The sequence below is a fragment of the Lissotriton helveticus genome, chromosome 2_1 (assembly GCF_964261635.1).
Source record: "Lissotriton helveticus chromosome 2_1, aLisHel1.1, whole genome shotgun sequence".
Lineage (NCBI taxonomy): Eukaryota > Metazoa > Chordata > Amphibia > Caudata > Salamandridae > Lissotriton > Lissotriton helveticus.
The window spans coordinates 1,119,254,005-1,119,276,887 of record NC_136059.1 but is presented as its reverse complement, the minus strand read 5'-3'; the positions used below and the strand labels follow the sequence as shown (position 1 = coordinate 1,119,276,887).

At 45.9% G+C, this 22,883-nt stretch overlaps 1 protein-coding gene across 2 annotated transcripts in view; it reads right to left on the bottom strand.

Moving 5' to 3' along the window:
* PRSS12 (serine protease 12) overlaps nucleotides 1–22,883 on the bottom strand; it is a 641,810-nt gene that overhangs the window by 405,775 nt on the left and 213,152 nt on the right. For both annotated transcript variants that reach the window (XM_078675945.1, XM_078675946.1), the window contains exon 4: nucleotides 14,418–14,571. In XM_078675945.1, coding sequence (XP_078532071.1) covers nucleotides 14,418–14,571 — 154 coding nt within the window. The remainder of the gene's footprint in view (nucleotides 1–14,417; nucleotides 14,572–22,883) is intronic.

Genomic DNA, 22,883 nt, shown 5'->3' with positions numbered 1-22,883 from the left:
CACAAAGGACTTGCAGCAAGTAGCAATCCTTTCCCTGAAGCAATTGCAGCCCCGGGCCGTGCAGGTAAGAGCAGTGGGGGGGATTTAGATGGACAATGACGAGGGGAAATTATTTATTTAATTTTCCCTCATCATCATCTGTCATCTTCTGTCATCATCATCGAAATGAATTTTGTTGCACCCACTACATCGCCAAGTCCGATGCAGTGCGCGCAATGACATTTGTTTTATTTATTTATATGTTTACTTACCTGTAATCGGCCGTAACCCATAGTAACCCATAGTTTACTACCCCCCACCCTGCCGCTCACCCTCCTCACGTCACCGCCCGGCAGCACTCCCACCACCGACTGCTACTGCCGGACCCACCACTCTTACCTGCACGGTCCACGACTGAGCAATTGTGGATAAAATTAAAAACACCCAAGCTGCGCACCTTAATTACAGTGACGACTAAAGACTTAATGCACCAGGAGCTGGACTTGAAAAGTGACGCATGCAAGCCAGGGATGGATGAAGTAGGGTGATCAGAATTGTAAAGCCAAAAACTGGGACATTTCGCGAAAATAGAAGAAAGACTACAGTTTTACTTCAAGCTAGTGCCCAGAATGACAGCACTGCACAACAGAGAAATACAGAAGAGGCAGTTAGAACATACATAAAATGCAATTTTTGAACCCAGAAGCGTGCCTGTTGATTAAATTGCTTTATTGGAACAACTGCTAACAATCCCTGCTTAGTAAAACCTAAAAAAGCACTTCCCTCTTGTAGCGCGGCGGGGCCTAGGAATTGCTAGGTCGCAGTTTCGCAGTGAAAGCACAGGACACAGGTAGTTTCACTATCGTGGCCGGAAGACCCCGAGCGATCTCCGGCTGTTTATTTATCCCCTCGGGTCGAGCGCGCCCCAAGGGGTATGGGAATGCGTGAATGGTTGCAACAATGTAGTAGACGGCCCGGGTGGCTCTCTACATCCCGCCTTTCTTTCGGTTCTGGACCATCAAGTCCTCCCAGTTCATGGAGAAGTATATACAAAGTCCTTCAGCTACTGACTCGGCTACGGATTCGGCCGGAGACCATACCTCTGGCTCCGGGATCGGGGACCTGACAATGCACTAGATGGGACACTCCCGGATGACTCGGCTGCAGTGTCTTGACACGACGGCCGTGTGGAATCAGCACAGTCTTGGCTGACATGCCGGGGCATCTCCTGTGTTGTATTCCCCAGGATGGAAGAAGAAGGAGGGAAGAAACTTGGAAAAGAGTCTTGATCATTGGACACTCCTTGATCCAGTGCCCTCTCAGCGACCTTCTTGAAGCTGGACACATTCCTCGTTACCGATTGCGGTCCCTTTTGAGCGGTGACCATGGTCCCTTGAACACTCACCATAATCCATACTTCTGGCTCGTAGGGCATCCGGAATTTCCACCCGTGGTGTCGGTCTTTGATCACTACCCGGTCTCCCACTCTTAGCTGAGGTTCTTGTGCTCATCGGGCTTCGCTGGACTTCCGATTCGTTGTCTCCCTCCTTGCTTTGACAGCTGCATTGTCCCACTCCACGGGCACCCACCTCGGGTCCGATGGGATACTGTCTCGTGGGGCTCCCTTGAACAGTAGATGAGCCGGAGTGCACTTGGTGGTGCTGTGAGGGGTCTGTCGGTACGCACCAAGGAATTGGTGGAGAGCTGTCTCAGCATCTTCTCCACTATCCACGGTGATGCGCAACGCGCGGTTGAGGGTCCTCATTAGACGTACCACCTTCCCTTTCGCTTGTGGCCATAGCGGGGTGATCTTCCGATGGTGAATCGTCTGATGCTCGAGATACTCCTGAAACTCTCGGCCCTGGAATGGGGGTCCGTTGTCTGACTTAACCTCTTCCGGTAGTCCCATCATTGCGAAGATTCTCTCCAGGACCCTTTTCACTTGGGGAATGCTGTCGACGACACCCCCTCGACGATGGGGAACTTCGAGAATGAGTCAACCATGACTAGCATGTGACGTCCATCTGGGAAGCTCCCAAAGTCCAGGCTGAGATGTGTCCAGGGAGTCTTGCTTGGTTCTTCCATGATCACGGGTGCTGGCGCTGGGTCACCTCCGGTGATCGTGCATGCGTGACACTGTCTTAGAATCTCCTCCACCATGAAGTCCATCACCAGGAACCAGACCTTGCCCCCCCAACCTGGCCTTGGTCTTCGCCATTCCTTGATTGCCAACGTGTGTCAGCATGAGGATCAGTCTCTGCAAACTCTCCGGCACCACTATCAGGTGTCAAGACGACTCCTTCTACCCCCATGCTGAGTTCATTACGGACCTGCCAGAGTTGTTGGCGGGCGTGGCTGACCTCCGGCCGGAGGACGCAGGATCCGTCCATGAAATGGGTCCATCCATTGTTCTCCAGCACTCCTTTCACTCCTGAGTGGCTCGGCCAATCTCTTCCATCGGCATGGCCATGGGACACGCCCCTTGTGACACCATGTTGACAAAAGCTTCTGTGTTGCAGGCATCCGCCGACGGGCCTGATGGCATTGTGGACTCCGGGTGATGAGACAGATAATCGGCAGGGTTGTGGGCCCCTGGAAGGTAGATCACAAAGTTGTATGCCTGCAGATACACTGCCCAGCGTTCAATCCTCGGGGGCGCTTTGATCCTGCAAACAATGGGAGTAGCGGTTTGTGATCAGTCACAACGTGGAAGCCTTGGCCGCTCAGTTACAGGTGGAAGTGTTGGCACGCCCATTTGATAGCCCATGTCTCCCTCTCGATTTGAGCGTACCTGGTCTCGGTGTCAGTGAGAGCTTTACTGGCATAGGCGACTGATTTCCACACTTCCGGGCCGTGTTCTTGAAGGAGGGCTGCTCCTAGGCCCACCGGGCTGCGTAGATGACCAGTTCGGTGCATCGTCTTGGGTGGAAGTAGACCATCACTGTCTTGTGCAGCAACCCTGCTTTAATGTCTTGGTACGCCTTGTTGGCCGCTGGCTTCCACTCCCACTTGTAATTGTGGCGTGTAAGGGCCCGCAGTGGCTCTGACATGGCTGCAAGGTTGGGGATGAAACGCCCACAATAGGTGGCCATGCCGAGGAAGCTCCTCACTTTGGTGGGGTTTTGTGGCGTGCTAGCCGCTCGGATGGCTTCGGCCTTCTTCGGGTCCACCAGGAGCCCTTCTCGGGTGAACGTGTATCCAAAGAAGTCGACGCGCTCCTGGTAGAACGAGCACTTGGACTTTTGCAGAGTAAGCCCGCAGTCGACCAGCCTCTTCAGAGTGGCTCGAAGATGAGACTGGTGTTCCTCGAGTGTGTTTGAGAACACAAGTATATCATCACTGAGGTTGATCACCCCTTGAAGCCCCGACAGTGCTTCCCTGATGGCATTTTGGAAGAACTCGGCGGCTGATGATACTCCGAAGCTGAGAATCTTGTACCTCCGGAGGCCAACGTGCGTCGAGAAGGTGGTGATATACCTGCTCTCAGGCTCCAATTCCAGCTGATGGTAGCCGGCGTTCAGGTCTAGCTTGGAGAACCATTTCGCCTCATTTAGGTCCGCTACGATGTCGTCCATGGTGGGGGTGATGTGACGTTCTCTCTTCACCGCGGAATTTGGCAGCCTCATGTTGACACAGAGCCGAATGGCTCCTGGTTGTTTGGGTTTGGGCGCCACGACCAGTGGGGACACCCAGGGAGTGGGGCCAGATACCTTTTTGATCACATCTAGATCTTCGAGCTTCCTCAGCTCCTCCTCAACTTGCGGGCATAGGTTGAATGGCACCCGCCGGTGCCTGAGGGCCACGGGTCGTACCGAAGGATCAATGTGGAGCTTGAACTTCTTGCCTTTGAGCTTCCCTAGTCCTTTGAAGAGAGCCGGGAACTCCTTCAGCATTGCTTCCACGTGGGATTCATTAATCTGATTGGCTAAGAAGACAAGTCCTAGGTCCTCGGCCGTGTGGCAGCTGAGTAGAATCCCCTTTTTGCCCTTGGTGATGTGGAAACTCGCCTTAGTGGAATAGCTTCCGCTGGCGACGGTAGTCTGGATGACGCCCCAGAGAGGGAGCGGGTCAGTCCCTCCATACGTGTAGATTCAGGCTGTGGACGGTGCAAGTGGTGGTTGCGGTGACAGGCGGTCATACTGCTCCGAGTCCATTACATTGACAGATGCACCAGTGTCAATGAGGGCTTGTACAACAGTGCCTTCGATGGAGACTGAGCACATGAGAGGTGGCCTTCGAAGAGTACCTGTTCTGCTGACGTATGACACCACAAATACGTCCTCGTCCTCATCCTCATACATTGGGCGTCGTTCCTGTGGCTGGTCTTCCGAAATAGGCGGGGGTTGTCGAGGGAGATTTGGCGAATGCGTTGGGGAATGCTTCTGGGTCTTGACGAAGTTTGTCTGAATCGCCCACCTCGGCACACTTTGGCATAGTGTTTCAGCTTTCCGCAGCAGGAACATGTTTTCCCTTTCGCCCAGCAGACGGCCGTCGAGGGGTGTTCCTCACCACAGTATCCACACGGTCCATCTGGTGGCAGTTTAGGCGTCTTGTGAGTCGTCGTGGGGCGTCTCTGGATTACTTCCACCCTTTCCTCCTTGATTGGCGGGTGTCTGGGCGCATGCGAGGCGGCAACCGGTGTGTGGAGGGTGGCTTCCATCTCCTCTGCTCCAATGTCTGACAGCTCGTGGGAGTGAGCTAGGACCAGGATCTCGTCCAGTGAGATTCCAGGTTGCCGGAGGATTAGTTTCCGCAGGAGTTTTGAATGGCAACCCAGAATGATCTGGTCTCGGATCTCCTCCCGTTGGTCGGTGAAGGGGCACGGGCTAGCCAGCCGGCGTAGCCATGCATAGAACATATCGACAGATTCTGAGTCTGTCTGCCACGCCCTCTTGAACTTGAATTTCTTGAAATGGTGGTTGAGCTGGGGGTCAAAGTGTCTATTGAGCGTGGCAACCGCCGCTTCGTAGTCGTCGTCATTTCCCGTGTTGGGGAGCGTCTCGAACAGGTCGTAGATCTTCACACCCCCGTAGTAGATGAGGAGTGACCGTTTCACGGTGCCATCAGTTTCCCTTGTCCCCTTAAAGTAGTGATTGAGTCGTCTGACCCATGCCTTCAATCTTGGTGCAGCAGTGGCGGGGTCCGAGGCCTCACTGAAGGGCGGTAGATGTGCAACCGCAGTGTGGGTAATCACTGGTGGGGGGGATTGGCACCTACGTCTGGCTGGGAGGCAGCAGCAGCTACTGGTAGGTTGCTCATTGTGGCCATGTGACGGTGCGTAATAGCAGAGGCGTGTCCTGTTTGCTGATGGTTTGTGCTTGGGCGTGTGTCGTAGCACGTGGTCTTGCGTCACAGGCCGGCCTGTGGCTCCACGTGTGCGCAGGGAGGAAAGGCGGTTCACCCTCTGGCACAGCTGTGTGGTAGAGAGTGACTGTGGCAGGCTTGTGCGTCACTTTGCCGTGATGTGGTTCTCCTGTCCCCCTTGTCTCCTTTCAGCTGCAGTGGTGCAGTCCTGTCTGTGGTGCTTGCTTCATGTGTCCCAGAATAGCTAGCTCCATCCACCTTTTCCTTTGCAGGAGAGTGTCCCCACATGCTGGGCTACAGAAAGCCCTCCTCAGCAGACACAGGACTGTGAGCCCCTAGTGACCCTGTAGTGGCGCGCAGTGTCAGGCACAGGCAGAGGAGGGGGCAGCCCACTTCTGGTGCCTTGCTGCACCGATGCTGGCCAGCGGGCCCAGACGCGGCAGTTGGACACTAGGGGGTCGTGGGAGCAGATGCGACTCACTTATCAGCCCCGAGCAGGACGGGCAGCCCGGACACAGTGAGGCGCTCCGAGCGCTCGCACACACGCACACTTACCCGCATGATGCAGGCCACCAAAAGCGCCGCCAGCTGAACGCGCTCCCGTTGGACAGGGAGACGCATGGGCGGGCGCAGGCCGGAGCATCGCTGAGGCGGTAGGCGCTCCGAGGACAGAGGCCGTGGACGATGAGGGCCTACGGGAGCAGCAGGCGTCCGACAGACTGGAGCGGCGCCGGTGGGCACTGCACGCTTCTCAGAGGACACTACTCAGCAGCGGAGGGAGCAGGGCAGGGCGGGTGGGCTCCGCACGCTCCCAGCAGGGCTCTGGAAGGTAGGCCAGACACGCGAGGTGTGCTACCGGCCACGTCACCAATGTAACACGGCGGGGCCTGGGTATTGCTAGGCCGCAGCAGTGCAGTGAAAGCACACGACACAGGTAGTTTCACTATCGTGGTCAGTCTCCGGCCGTTTATTTATCCCCTTGGGTCGAGCCAGCCCCGAGGGGTGTGTGAGTGAGTGAATGTTTGCAACAATGTAGTAGAGGGCCCGGGTGGCTCTCTACACCTCTGTATTCTGTCAAACCTCTCTAAAAATCGGGACAGGATCAAAATTTCCTGAAATTTGCCAGGACAGCTGATGAAAAACACGGACCGTCTGGCAAATCCGGGACGCCTGGTCACCCTAAACAAAAGGCTTCTCTGAAACCAACAACAGGGCGGCATGGTTTCTATTGAGAAAGACTGGATATGGCAGAGACATCCCTGCTCCAATCGGCAATGCTGAAACCACATGATACTTGGTGACAGAACTTGTTATCACTTCTTAAGCGGAAGCTCCCTCCTACATGTGCATTCATTCCCATTCGTCTTAAGGCACAACATTTTGTAAAGGCATTTGTAAATTGCACCCCCTCAATGTGACGCCCGTTTGACATCTAAAATGTGCCACTTTCCCAAGAATCTAGGTTGAAGCTAGAACAAATGGGAAGTTTCTTAATTGCATTGCACACTACAAAATATGATGTACACAAAGGCAAGACACAAGGTAAACAGGATCACACAAATGATGCTTAGCAGTCTATTTTGCTACACACTGCCCTTACAGGGTAAACAATGGAAGTGCATCCTAAAAGAAAAGATAAAACCGGGGTCACAATACACTGAGAACGTTATAACAGCATACGTCAGGCAAAAAGAGCACTTGAGCGTCTCAAAATGTGGTACTTTTCTATTCCCATCACAATATGTTTTGTCTTTCAGCCAGGCTAAAAGGAGTTAAAGTCTACACTGAATGAATAGCCATCGACAGAATGGCGAGAGGATGTGGCATAACGCCCAGGGCTGCCGACTTTGGAGCTGGGGAACCGGGTGTGAGTCTCGACTTCGGGCCAACATCCGGAAATTCACTTAATCTCTTACTCTCCCCAGGTCTATCAAGAAGTGAATGCTTTGTATGTGGTGTAATTTAAATGGTGCTCACATAAAGCACTCTATCCATTTTGGGTTGTTAAAACTATACAAATACTGGCGAAAAAAAAAATGGCTCGCTCTTCCACTGAACCTTAGCTTTGATTCTGCAAAAGCCTAATTTGTGGTCTCTAGGGGTCTAGCAGGTTAATGCCTGTGCACGGCCACTGTAAGCAGTCATGTGACCAAAAGGTTTAATAAACAAATAAGTCAGGAGTGAGTTCTGGACCCTCCAGCATTCTTGTACCCGAATTCAGTACTATGGAATATAAGGTAATCATTAAATGTCATAGCAGATATAGCACTGAAATTAACATAGTCTAGCAGTGGGGACGAGTGGGAGGAGGGAAGAAGCAACATGAATGGAGGGCGGACACGTGTGAAAACATGAGCACTCATGTGGAGTGCTTGAAGACAAAAAAAATAGCTCTGAAAACCAGGGGCAGTGGAACGAGACATGTACTTGGTCCATGCTCTTTGTGAGGATCAAAAACAAGAAGAGGGCATGACGCCCGCATGCCATGACGAATGGCATCAAAGCAATGAGAGCGATGCTGAAGCTTACAAATGGAAGGCTATGGGAGGGCTTTAAGCCCACAGCTAGAATACAACACGCCTCTTCGAGACAGTACATGCGCTGTCTAGCCAAGACCTAAAACCTGGGAAGTGCTTATTCAACAAAAGTTATAAATCAACATTGGTACACACACACACTGATGCACGAGTGTTGCGTTATGACTTTTGTTATTCACAATACCTCCCATTAGTATGACGAAATGCTGCATCATTTGCAGCTTTCTAGTAATACTCCTGGAAATGCGAAAGTAGATTGCCTTTGTGGAAGTCCCTTGTGCTTTATTTTATGCTTAGATATGTTGGGCTGTCTCTACTGTCACCTTAAAGGTTCCTTTGTTCTTGGAATAAACATATCTGAATAAACCCATCTGGGTGCAGCAGTAAAGTATCCTGACACTTGGCACTTACCTATAGTCCTAAACAGTATTACCGTTTGCACTCACTCAGTGTCAGGCTACAATTCTCCCTCTTAGAGTGCTTTTATTCCATAATATGCCTGAATATAACATTTTCTATCGCATGAGTTAACAGTGTTTTTTGTAGTAACGGGATGTTATGCACGTCGTAGTTTATTAATGTGAAACAGTCAACTGGAACAAACTGACTAATAGCTTGAAATGATGGTAGTCTTACTCAAATATGCGAAACATATGTCACAGAGTGCTTCAGACATATAACAGATGTACAGATGAATGGGATTATTTAGAACAAGTAACTAATAACACAAGTCGGGATATAAGTAGAAGAGTTGGTTGTGTCACGTATTCACTAAGAACTGAATTCAAGAAGACAAGGGAGAACATTCGTAGCATGAGTCAAATGTGGAATACAATATGGCAGCGGCATAGTGTGGGTAGCCACTACCAGCACCCAGGGCAGACCGTTAGCACTTCCTGAGTCCCTACAACCAGTCCAGTATTGAGACCCTTGCCCCCAAGCACATCCATTAGATTTTAAGAATATGTTACAATTTTGCGCCCCTAAGAATTATGCCCCCGGGCAACCGCCCCTGTGACCCCGCCCATGTTACATACACTACTGCAATATGGAGGATGCGAAAACGGATTCCATGAATTCCATTGACACACTTAAAAGGAGAGAATGAGTGCAGTGCAGAAGGTGGCACGGTGTAAAAATAAACACTGGATACGCCTGTAAATGTCATGTGACTGTTTGATGAGGTATTATTCCCCAATGTGCGATTCTAAGCACACTAAAATTCCACATTGTTGAAAGGCATCGGTTGCTGTGCAATTGCACATTTCTTTTACCCACAGGGAAGGTATTTTCTCCGCCAAGAACCCACTTCCCATACATCCCACGAAGTGTGGGGGTGTCATTTCCCCCTTGCTGTGCTGGAATGGGAATTACTGCAGCCCTTGGAGCCCTTGTGTTTGCTTTGTGTTTGCTTGGAGTACTTTCTAGCGTGTAAAGGGTAATAGGGAAGTATGTGAACTCTCATAAACAGAAGCGTTAGTGGCATATTCAAACTTTTAAGATGTACCACACTTTTTGTGAATGCCTAGAAGTCATAAACCCACTTTTTGTGAATGCCTCGTAGTCGTAAATCCAGGTATTTCGACTGTAAAAGTACTTTTATTACCAGAAATAACTCTGTGAGTGAACCCTGAGACTTCTAAGGGGCCAACATTACTTAGTCCACATTTACCCCCTGAACAGAACAACATATTTTGGGGCGAGATTTATGAAAAAAAGCTGCATATTAAAGATGCTGCTCTCAAATCGGTTGGTGCATTTTCAAGCTTGCGGCCCACCATCCAGAGCAGCCCTCCACCTCTGTCAGGTCAACTGTAATATGCTTAGGCTCTCATGAACTATGCTAGCCATAGAACAAGGGTCTGATGATATCAGCAGGCTCCTGACCTTTGGCACAAATGGCTCATAGGTGTGGATACGCAGCCCTCAGTGAGCTCACGCTTGGGAATTATGTCAATTGCATTCCAATTTTATAATAGACATCTTCTGTTTTTACCAATGGATGTAAAATGTACCCAGGTAGAGATTAATGTGCCAACGGGCATCCTAATATGCCTAGCACAACTATACTAGAAGACTGTAGCCTCATGATTGCTTACCTCTGTACCCCTACCTCTGGCCCTTCCTTACCTCAAGAGACTCAACTCTACCCAGATGTCAGGATGGGCATGAAGTGACGCTTCTTGGGGTGCCCTGGAAGCACTGCATCCTGAGGCCCCCTCTTTCTGCCTGGCAAGAGGAATGCATAAGATCCTCTTCCCCAGCCTCTTAGCGCTTGTGCTTGGCACATGGCGGGGACCCATACAGAGGCAGTGCAGGAGTGAGGAGTGCAGGGCCACCATCTGGGGAAAAGATGGCAGCAGACCACGGACAGCCGATATGCTCCACACTGATCTTGTCTTCCTCCTGTCTTCCAGCCTGCACCTCAAAATGATCTGGTGCGGTTGAGAAGAAGAGTTTCTGCACCCTGCCCCTCCCCCCAAGGTAGATCAGAGATGAAGAGCAGGCAGCTGGTAGGCCTATATTGGGCAGGAACTGCAGAAGTAAAAAGCCCCATTTACTTTCTGTTTCTCTTTCTGCAACCTCCGAAATACATATTCAAAGGCTATGCTGCTGGGCATCACGTGCAGATACACTGTGATGTTCCTTCTTGGAAGACCTCAGTGTGAATTCAATTTATAATTTTGTGCCTTGCACTTTAGGGTTTCTAAGGATGAGGACCTCAGCTCTTGAGAAAAAAGACTGACCATTGCTCTCTCACCACGTTCTCTGAGGCCAGCTTCAGCCTTAATGCTTATGTTTCCTGCATACTTGCTGTTATGTTATGTTAACGAGTCTTGTAAAGCTCAACAGCTACACAAAACAGGCCTCCCAATGCTGATAGAAGGAACCAGCTAAAAAATAGATTCAACTAATGGAACCCACATGATAACCCTACTCAGGCAAAAGGCTCCTACTTTTGTGGGAGTCCTCCCAACTACCGATTGACGACAGCTTTTTCAGGCCTTGGGCAGGAGCAGCCATTTCTGGCCATACCTGTTGAATCAATATGTCCAAGCCCAGGCATGGCCTTGCTCCAGCTTCTCCTCTAAGGCCCGTAGCTCGCTGGGCTCTCATTATACGTCTCACGCTGCGTACCTCCATCACACTGCGGCCTAGCGCTACTCAAAGAATCCAAGTAATTCCATCAGTCTATGCCCATTAGGTGCCCACCTCCTCAGGACCAGACCATGGCTCAGTCAGGCTCCCAGCAGGGATTTCAAAATGTTCCCAGCCAAGAATGCCAGCGTCCCAGCATAGAGACCCAGGTGCTTTCAGATGTGACACCTTTCTTCTGGTCTTTCATTCAGGTGCAGAACCCACATGGAAATCCCTACAAGCAGGGTCTAAGTGTATGTGTGCTTATTGTAGCCGCGTAACAAAAATTGAGGGCTCCCCCTGCAATGTCTATCGAGGGGGGCCCCAAACTCCTGACACAGTCAGAAGCGCTCAGTCCAGGGGTCCGCCGCTCGTGCACAATGCCAGAGGGGGACCCATGGAGCTCAGGGCTCCACCCCCGCACCGCGGGGCTGCGGGAGCTATTGTTACGCCACTGGCTGATTGTGGCATGTAACAGTGTTGAACAATCTCTACAAAGAGGCCCAGGCGATAAAGCGTCTCTTAAGATGTCATTCCTTAAGCATCGCCCTTAACCTGCCCATTGGAAAGGCAGTGTGCCTTTGCTTACAATGTGTTTTTGATTCTTTCTCCTATTTTGTAGTAATCTTGGTATTTCACTGCTAAAAAAAAAGTTGAACTCTTGTTTTAAATCATTCCACTTGCCGCAATGTTGCTTACTGTTTCAATGTGTACATGGCATGTAGACGAGGGTCAGCTCGTTGACTCACCATGGCTGTGAGGCAAACTTTATGTGAGCGTGGAACACGAAGAGAGCTCAAGTGTTTATGCAGGGCATGATGTCAAGGGAGCCAAAAAGTACAAATAACACAGTATGTTTGTGATGGGTTACTATGTACCCTCGAGTCTGCATGATAGTTAAATGTCACAATGTGTCTAAAGTACAAGGAATAAACAATACACTAAAAAGAGCAGCAGAAAAAGCTAGCTCTAAACAATTTAAATAGTTTACAGCAGGTCTAACTGCGTCAGCAGGCAATAACGAATACTGCACAGGCAAGTTTGCCGAGAAAGTTTTATTTAGGCACAAAAAAGACACGCAATCGTTTATGTCATTACATTTACAGTAGCGGCTGCAACCGGACTCGGGTTGTGAGGCAGGCGAAAAAAACTTTAAAGAAAAAACCACTTACCTGTGACGGCTGGCCAGCTGCTGCATGTCCTCTGTCCTCTTCTTTCTGCTCCAGTCCTGCAGCACGATACAAAAAGCAGCAGGACGCACCCGACTCCCAGGCTCCCGACAGCCATTCACAATGCTGCAATGCAGCGTTGTGATTGGGCTGAGCGCTGTGAATCGGCATTTAGCCAGGGAATGGGGGCCTGGGCATGTTCTCCATGCAGGCTGCATTACAGAATATGGGAAGTGCGCATGACTGTTTTGGGTGTCCTGAAAGGGCTGACCAAACAGTCATGTGCACTTAGGAGTGGGCAAACCACTCGTCCCCTGCTCCTCTGTCATCGGAGCAGCCCGGCCCCACCCAGAATGCTGCAGCAGCAGAAGGAAACATAAAATGATAATAACACGAGTTATTATCATTTTAAGTTTTCTGCTGCGGAGCAGTGGGCCGTCCCTCCTCCGCCTTAGCAGAAGAGCCGCCACTGTATTTACTTATCATGATAACTACTGTGTCAGTGGCCACTCAGCGCTTTCCAGTGACATAATTGTGCCTGGGGTCCTGTGTGATGACATTTTCCCTAATGTTATCAATATTCTAATTAGAAATTTTATAACTTGAAAAATCATGTCTCTCTTGGTCACAGAATGTGGGCATTCATGTTACTTTAACTAGCAAAGTCGGTTAATTCATTTGTACACGTATCCCACAAACTCTCGACTTTCACAGCTGAGAAACACTTAAATAAATACCATATCCAGCACCTACAATAAACTCGTCAATTTATGTTTGCCTCATCAAGTTGTGTCTCAGTTTCTCCAGAATCAGAAGCACCAGGGTGCTCTTGCACCTAAACATATTTAACATATATTAACTGTATCATGGATGAGAAAGGGAATCTGAGAGGGACAGAAAGTCACAGATTTGTGAAATCTGATGACCCTAAAATTATATCCCTATGTTTGGATTTGCTTTCATTTGTTAAAAACAAAATCAATGTTCAAAACATGTGCCCCCTACAATTAAAAGAAACTGGGATTTGTACTTTCTGAATAACTGTTAATCTGTATTTCATAATACTTGAGCAATAGAGTGCATGCGCAGATTTTGATTTAGACACTCAAACAACGCTACCAGATACAAAATAATTTGATGTTTAAAATTCAGTGTACCATGCTGTGTTTCTTCTGGTGAACAAATGAACAATTCGTTGGCTCCATTTTGAAACAAAAGAGACACAAAAGTGTTAAAACAATTACTCCCAGAATGTACATTATTACAAGCTGGGGACTGGCTCTTGCTCAGCTGTTGCACACATTTCTCAGTAAATGTAGCCTGAATAATGGAACTACTAGTGTTCTCACATTCCACAGAGTATTAGTCTGAACACTGGTATCCCTTGAGAATCAGACAACATAACATGTTCCATATGTGAATACCTCCACCGCTTCACAACTCACTGGAAGAGATAACTACATAGGCGTTCCACCTCCCTGAAAGCCAAGGATTGCTTAGGGGGTGATGGGAGTGTGGGGCTGTGTTGATGTATGATTATCATTAAAACATTGGAATGTTAGGCATTCCATAGAAGACAATGAAGTGACTTGGGGCCAATAATGGCTGGTATGGACCTTCTGCTTCAACATTCCAATGTTTGTCTTTCTGTTTCTCCCATTTTAATTTAAAACATTCTACTCTCAGAGAGTGCAACATTCTAAAAGCATTATAGCACGTCTGCCTATACCAGATGTTAAAGTCCCTGAACCTCGTTACAAACTCCCTTGTAACCTCCGCTCCATTGAAGAACTTTTACCATTCAGCAAACCTCTAAACACTTGGCTTTACTCTTTTTACTTTGATGTCGGGGTGTCGGATTGAGGTGTTTTGCTGTTCTTAGCATCAGGGCACCTTTTTAGAGAAGGCACGCTCCATAATGAAAATAAATCAATAAAATAAGGACCCTTTCCTGGGGCTTTAGCTTATAACTCCGATTTAGGCCCTTTAACAATGGTTATGGTCCCTTATAGCAGCCTTTAATTCTATAAAAAGCCACAATGGGAAAAGTAAAACATGAATGATGTAATTTAAAATTGTTAAACACTCCCACATTCGTTCAACAACATTTCAATGATATCAATCCCTGGTAAATGTTTCCCAACATGTGTTATCATTAAATTTCAAATCTTACCAAAGAGTTGCTTGAAAAGGAACACATAGCCATAAGTATCCTTTAAAGAAACACTGTGGTATTAGTTGATTTTTAGTAAGTTCTCATACACATGGTACTGAGAAAATAGACACTCACCCTAGTCCAAGCTGCCTACAGACAACCTCCGCATCAGCATCATCCCACTGGTCATCGCAAACGGTTCCCCACTGCCCCGAATGATAGACTTCTATCCGCCCATCATGGGGAGAACTGCCATCAACGAGCCGCGCCGGAATAAAAACAGGGGGTTCTTTTGGGGTACAAGGGAAATAATAGCAAAAGTCAGAAATGTGCATGGGGTAACAATATAAAATACCATTACAATGCACTCATTGCTCTATACTTTAATTTTTGAATATTTCAGAGTAGTGTATTGCTGTTTAATCAGTGCTTAATTTGTAAAAGAATGAAGTGCCGGGTCTGAAAATGCTGCCAAGGAGGCTACAGCCCACTTCTACCTCCGGTGTGCCCAACTTTCAACACTCGCATAGTCTCTATCCGGTAACCATTCTCTGCTGTCTGTCCCCTAAGATATGCTTTTTACTTCTTTACCTACACCGACAGATGAGTGTGAAAACAAAATGTACACCAAATGAAAATGCTTATTTTTTAACATATTAATCAGTGCGGTCTGACTGGGTTTGTTGCAAGTCAGGAGGCTGCTTGAGCACAGCAGGTCATGTCACTGCTAGTGCTGCCTATAATTAGTTTGGTCCAGTTATGATGACGGCATAGGCATCCACTGCTCAACTTGCTGTGGCCCTGCCTTCCACAGCACAAGCACTGTCCGAAGCCGCAATGCTGCACTGCCTGTGAGATGTGAGTATGGCTGTTGCACCTACTGGGTTCAAGCACACTCAGCAATTAGCATGCTTGGAGGAAGCGCACAGAAACTGCAGGTGACTCCATAGCGCACAAAAGTTGCGGTGGGCCACAGCCACATCAAGCATGTTGAGGATTGTAGCAATGCAGGGCTGCAGGCCCCCACTACAACTATCCAATGGGAGGCTTAGGCTCAGGCAGTGGCAGGGTGCAGCAGACTCGGGGAATAGAATGCAAGCCATTCGTTAATGATGGCCTCTTGGATTCCTGACAGACGTGATGACATCATCACTAAAGTGATGATACACAACCATGCCTGCCTGAACAGATGTACGCCTGCTCATGAAAACATACCAGCCCTTCATCATGATAGGTATGTGGATCTTTTTATTTTAAATTGGGAAATTAATATTGATACCACCCCCTGCAGGACCAGAAATCGTAGCCTCGCCGGTGCTGAGCACCTGCTTAAATTAAGCACAGTTTTAAGTTTAATAAAGTTCTTTGGCTTTATTTTCTTGTACTGAATTGTGTAGCACTCTAAGTCAACTGCCTTCGTGGGTACCCAGCCTGCAGTGTTTTAGCTTGCCCTTTCTCCTATCTGAATGTCCCTGTAAGTTGGTGTTGGTGGGCATACCACTTTTAGACCTCCGAGATGGGGAACCCCAAGTCCTTCAAGTATGGTATAGGTTGTGCTTGTACATGGCGAGGGATTTATCATGGCAAGTGGGCAGCTAAACTGTATCATGCAGTCTATAAACTCCAAAAAAAGGAAAAGCCACCTCAGCGGCCTTGGAGAAAGTGAATGTAAATGTGTCTGGAGAAAGCAGAGCACCAAATTTGCCCTGACAGAGCAGCCCAATTGCCTGTGTGCTCTACCTTCCTGATACTCAACCCCTGGTTAGGGACAACACAAGCAGGGGGAACCCAGGAAAGGGCCAAGGAAAACGAAGTTTGGCAGATGCAGGACATTCTAAAAAAGCAGCAGATATCACATCCGTACTATTTAAAATTCATAGATTTCCCACATCCCTCAGATTGTAACTGAGGGCCCAGGGCAGTTGCAGGATGGGAAACCAAAAGTAAGTGAGCACTTGAATTCCATCAGAGGTGGACAAGAAGGAAATTGGAGAAGAGTTTCTCAGCAGACTGTCTGTGCCAAACCTCTCTTAAAGAGCTGTTGTCATGGTGGGAGGCAACCCTTGTCTCTCTTTCATTTATTCTCTTTCACATATTAAATACACAAGGACAGGGATTGTCAATCACAGTTCCCAATACCATATCAAATCCCTGCAAGCACTCCCAGAATCATCAGCTATTCTGGACGAAGGAAAAGTCACACACGCTTCCAGTCAATATACTATGATTAACTATATTACACTAGGAGAGCAATGCTTGTTTATACTGCGATCTTCTTGATCACACAATAGCCACTAGGTTCTTCAAAGGGGACATAGAGAGACACAATGTAAACAAGTTTATTTTTTAAAGAATAGAAATAACTTTTCAGCTAGCAGAGAAATCACTGGTAAGAAGCCACTCAGCAGAGAAATCCAAAGAAAGAGAAACTGGTAGTTGGTGACTCCTGAAAGGAGTGTAAGAAAGCAAAACAGCATTGGCCTTAATTTATATTTCTAGTGCACATCAATCAAGTGAAATACAATTTTTTAAATAGTGCAGTGCACAAAGGAACAATTGTCGCTCTGGAACCAGGAGCCCAAAGAAAAGAATCAATTGTACAATTATCACAGTGCCTTTTTGTGAGAATGTGCTGTACCCTAAGATGAAGAATAGCAAGCCTAGAAAAATCAAGAATCCTTATAAAAATATGTATGTTGCATTTCTGTTTTTTGTGGGTGCAAAGCCTGTAATTTTGCTCACTTCAGGCTTTGCGATTTCAAACCCCAATAGATCCTTTTTTCACTATTAATTTCAATCTGTGGACATTTTTGCTGAATCTCATTCTTTCTTCTGCATTTGAGTGCACCAATCGATTTGTCACAAAAGGTAAATTGTTAATAACCTTATATATATAACAATATGGGCAAAGCGTTCCTGTCAAAAGCAACATCCTTTCAAGAACACTGAATGTAAGAACCTCAAGTTAAGACGAATGGAAAAGACTGAGCATAGATATTAGCTTTCTATAAAAAGTTATGTGACTGGAAAAGATTTTTTAACCACAAAATGTCATTCCAATCTGAAAAATACATATTTTGATTGTCATGGGAGCAGGGTGGTAGTGTAACGTCTGTATTAGTAAGTCAGTGGCTCCTTTGTCACTGTAATTACAATTGGCTTTCATCTTGAAGATAGTTCATTGATTCTGTGAAAGGACTGACATTAAATACTTTACCCAGCAGTTCATCATTTAAGAACAACGGAACTGGGAAAGTACATAGAATAGTTAAGTCATCGGGGCTCATAGAGAAGAACTCACTCTGATCGATTGTACTAATATCCTGAAGGGAGAAACAATGCCTTTTATTCTCGTCAATATCCCATTTTTTACAGGAACAGAACCTTCAACCAAATACTTTGGTTGTACGCTATTTTGAAGTTTGCTAGGATTTCTAGGAAATCCTTGCAAGAGATGAGGGAAGCTGAGATAATACCTTTGTTAATTTGGTATGGTACGCCAAATTAAAACAAAATGTAAAAAAAGAAACAAGGATGGTCTAAAGTGTATCTTGTGTTAATCGATAATGATGAAACATCCCTGTACGTTGCCACAGAGTTAAGGCTATGAGTAAGCTGTTGTATGAGTAAAAACAGTTCTGGGAGTAATAGAGATACATCTAGAACTTTCCTATTCGTTCTAAACTTCTCAAAACTGTAAGGAATTGTGTAGATACTAATTATAGATATATTTGGATCACCACTGCCATGGATTTCTTCTGGTATGAAAGAAAGGTGAAACTTGCATGAACTGAGGAATGCAACAGAGAGGCTTGAGGTATACTGAATTAATAAAGGCAAACTTCTACTCACATGCTCAAAACAAATAATATTGAAAACAAGTATAATTTCGCAGAAAGATTTCTCTATATGTATCATAATCTTTGTACCTTGATAGCCTTCATATTTATTAGAATCCAGGCTATTGAAGCAGATTGATGTGGCCGGGGACAACATAACACATAGGCCCTCATTGTGATGTCGGGCAGACCACCACCGACAAGCCGTCAGTGGTGGTCTGCCGACATCTAGGGCAATGGTCCGACCGCTGGATTACGATATTGGCGGTCGGAGCGCAGAGGGCAGGAGGAAAGACCGCCACCTCCGACAGGGTTAAAGGGGCCGTCGAGGCAGCGATTGAACAGTAATCCCATGGCCCGGGAAAGTCTGTCAGAAAGGGACTTTGGGGTCCCTAGCAGTTCCCTGTGGGTGTCCATTACGTGGCCCGGGGGGCACATGTGGTGTCCCACAAACATCCATGGACCGTGTGCCAGGCACCATATGGTGCCTGGCACACGGTCCATGGATATTTGGAATCATGCGTTTTATTACTGGAGATTATGCTACACCCTTTTCTGGGCGGCAGCATAAACTGCAGTAGTAAAATGCATGTGTCCAACAGCCTACATGGCAGTCTAATCAAAATATGGTGGGTTTGACCGCCGACCACCTGTAGACTGGTCTCCATCCCACTCGACCGCTATTGTAATGAGGCCCATTGTGATTACTTCCGTAAGGATGATTTAGATGAGTAGAACTTTTATTATGTGATCAATGATGTATTTCGTGAATTCTTTACTTAGCTATGTGGTCTGTTGCTCATACATTCAGAATAGTTAGTGTCAGAGTGTGTATGTTTGTATACAAAAGATGGAGATTTCATGTGGATCGGTTAAACAATCCCAAATTCATGACAACATTTAAATCTTTTGTTGATGATGATTTTCTTTTTATAATACATCTTCATACACATTCATTCATAACAATTGAAATGCATTTAAAGCTCCTTCTATGGGATTTGTTATTAGAAAGAAGGTGACTGAGAACAAAAATGTAGGACAAATCTTCAAAATATAAAAAATGTGGAACTCCAATATTTTTCTTGTAAATCACAAGAATCTCTTCATTATTTAATAAGAGCTAAGGGCCTTATTTATGAAGGCCTTGCGCCACCGGTGCGTCACTTTTAAAATGGGAAAAAGTGACGCACAGGCGGCGCAAGGCCTTCATAAATAAGGCCCTAAGTATTTTCTCTGTGATTGATAAAGCTGTTAAACCCAAAACTTCCAATTCTGAGATTTTTGAGTATTTTTGAAGCTTTTTTAAATTTTTATAAAGATGTGCATTAACATAACGCTGCCATTCATGGAGAAGATATTGTTAGCTATGTGAATTCAATGTGTAGATGAGTACTCGGTCAGTGATCTTTCTTTGTTAGAACAAGAGATACATTTCGTTTATATTCTTAAAGTTATGTGCCTTCTAAAGGAGGGTAAAGCACCAGATCCAATAGGCTTCCAGATGAATTATATTATTAATTTTCCTGCCTTTTACCTTTTCACTTATTGAATTTATTCAAAACATTACATCCTTAAAAGGTTCCCATGGATTTAAAAAAAGTGCTTCTGTAAAAGGTACTACACTTATATGCCGTACTAGCACTGATCGTAAGATTTATGCAGTAATCTGAGATTGTCCTCAGACAACATTTTTGGTTTAAATCTATTTATTAGCCACTTCCTTGTGCAAGAAAAGGCTAATTAATAAACATGAACAGCAACTTTGGGGAACACGTCCTACAAGGCCCTACTAAACAACATATTGGACAAAATGGACAAAAATCCAAAATATGGATTTGCCCTCACACACCGGAGTAGTGGTCCAATGCTGGAAGGAAGCGAATCGGTTTCTGGGGTGGTCGGGGTCCCTGACGGGTCGGACTCCCTTATGGACTGGGGAGCAGCTGCGTGAAGTGACCAGGTTGCAGGGCTTCAAAGGCTGGCAACTTATTGGCATTGACTACTTGGGGGACGTGTGGAAGGGAGAGGAAGACTAGGAAGGAAGGCGATGCGATAGCAGTTGTGCTGGTGATAAGGACCCTAAGGCAGAAATGCGAGAAAAGAAGAAATCGTGAAAGAACGAGAGTTGGGGTGATACAATAAAGTTAGAAATGGTATCTGTGTTTCATTAACATTGCTCTAAAAGTTAGATTTTTAATTTGAGTCAAGTACTTCATTTGATGTCACATCGGTGATTGGTCACGTGAAATCGCTTCATGGGAAGACATCAGGGGTCACATAATGTCACTTCCTGTGATGTATCTGAGGTCATGATTGCTTGGTCTTCAGTTCCTTGCTGGTTTCTGCTGGAAGGGAGTGGTGCTGCACAGAAACCTCCAAATATCTGCGTGGGCCCACGACTTCCATAAAAAGACACCCATGAGGCTCTGGTTATAGAGTATTGCACCGCCAAATACATTTACACCAGCAACTAGTTGCAAACTGTAATAGGGCCGCCAAGATATGCCTTCCGAAGTTCAGAGTCCTCTCAAGCTGAATCTTAATTAAAAAATAAAATTTTAAAAGAGCCTTCTTGTGAAAATAGAAACACTTCAGGCACAAGAAAGTGGGTGTAACCAGTAAGGGGATAGTGTATTTTAACAAGGAGGGAAGAACACTTTTATAAGGCTGAATGGTTGAAGCGCCAGGGACCTGAAAGGGGTGGTAGTTGTGATTCAACCCAACGTAGGCACTCAATACAACGTTTCATGCTGTAAATTGTTTTACAGTACACCTCATTCAACCTCGGGGAGTAGGGCGGGAGGAGTGTGGGGGTTGGATTGTAATTGATATGCACTTGAAAACCTCTTTCGGGGGCCCTCAGGTGCTTCAGGAATATTGTTATTCATTCTTATCTGTCAAAACATGGTATTATGCATTTCTAGCTATTTAATAATGTAATTTGAGCATACACCTCTCTCAGGAGAAGCAGCCAACGCTATCCTTTCGGATTTAGGCGCCCAGCCATTGCAATCGATGTACTTCAGAAACCATGCAAAACAAGCATTGGCATAGCCAATAGGTCTCGCCTTTGGGACCTTGTGTTTAGCCAGAACTTTTGGCTATGTTGTAGAGCATGGTGGCTGCTGTGCATCATGTTGAAAAGTTCTAATAAAAAGTGTTAAGCATATTTGTTACCTTTATACAAACCAAGACAATATCATATACAACTGAACAACCTGATTAAAAAAAGCTTTTAACATAAAAAATGTCTTCTAGTTTTTTTATACTTGCACTGCTGGCAACTTCTTCCTGCCTGTTCTCATGCTTGTTTCTTATAATTTTTTTTGTTATGGGGGAGCGGGACATAAATAACGGGGGAGTGGAGGTTGCTAAGCAGTAATTTAATTAGAACACGAGCAACGGATGGATACTAGGGGAGAATCAACAGATACCAGATTCCGAGGGCAAACTGAAGTGATGATTAGGTGATGTTTAGGTGATGCTTAGGTGAAGCTTAGGTGGTGCGCTGATGCAAAATGGTGGTGGTGAATGATGTTTGGTGCTCAGGTGGTGCCACTATATGGTGTGGATTGGAGGTATATTGTGGATTGCGGAGTGGAAATATGTAGTTTGCTGTGTAATTATGTGGTGTGTATTGGAAATGTGTGGAGTTGAATTGTGTGGCCTGGATACTGTGGTGTTGAGTGAAATTATGCTTAGTGAAATTGTGTCATGGTGTGGAGTGCTTTTATGTGGATTGGTGTTATGTGTCAGAGTGCATTTATGTGGAGTGTATTTATGTTGCATTGAGTAGAGTGCAATTATGTGTCATGTAAATATGTGGCACTGAGTGGTATTATGTGGAGTGTATTTATGTCGCATTGAGTATAATGTAATTATGTGGCTTGTAATTATACCACACAGTGGTATTATGTGGAGTGTATTTGTGCTGCATTGAGTAGAGTAATTATGTGGCGTGTAATTATGTAGCATGGTGTTATTATGTGGAGTGTATTTATGTTGCATTGAATAGAGTATAAATATGTGACGTGTAATTATGTGGTGTGTAATTATCTGGCACAGAGTGGTATATGTGCAGTGTATTTACGTTTCATTGAGTAGAGTGTAAATATGTAGCGTGTAATTATGTGGTACTGAGTGGCATTATGTTGAGTGTATATATGATGCATTGAGTAGAGTGTAAATATGTGGTGTGTAATTATGTGGCACTGAGTGGTATTATATGGAGTGTATTTATGTTGCATTGAGGAGAGTGTAATTATGTGGCTTGTAATTATGCGGCATTGAGTGGTACTATGTGGATTGTATTTATGTTGCATTGAATAGAGTGTAATTATGTAGCATGTAATTATATGGCACAGTGGTATTATGTGGAGTGTATTTATGTTGCATTGAATAGAATGTAATTATGTGAGTGTAAATATGTGGTGTGTAATTATGTGGCACTAAGTGGTATTATATGGAGTGTATTTATGTTGCATTGAGTATAATGTAATTATGTGGCTTATAATTATGTGGCACTGAGCGGTATTATGTGGAGTGTATTTATATTGCATTGAGTAGAGTGTAATTATGTGGCGTGTTATTACGTTAGCACTAAGTGGTATTATGTACAGTGTAATTATGTTGCATTGAGTAGAGTGTAAATATGTGGCATGTAATTATGTGGCACTGAGTGGTATTATGTTGAGTGTATGTTGCATTGAGTAGAGTGTAATTATGTGGCGTGTAACTAGGTCGCACTGAGTGGTATTTTGTG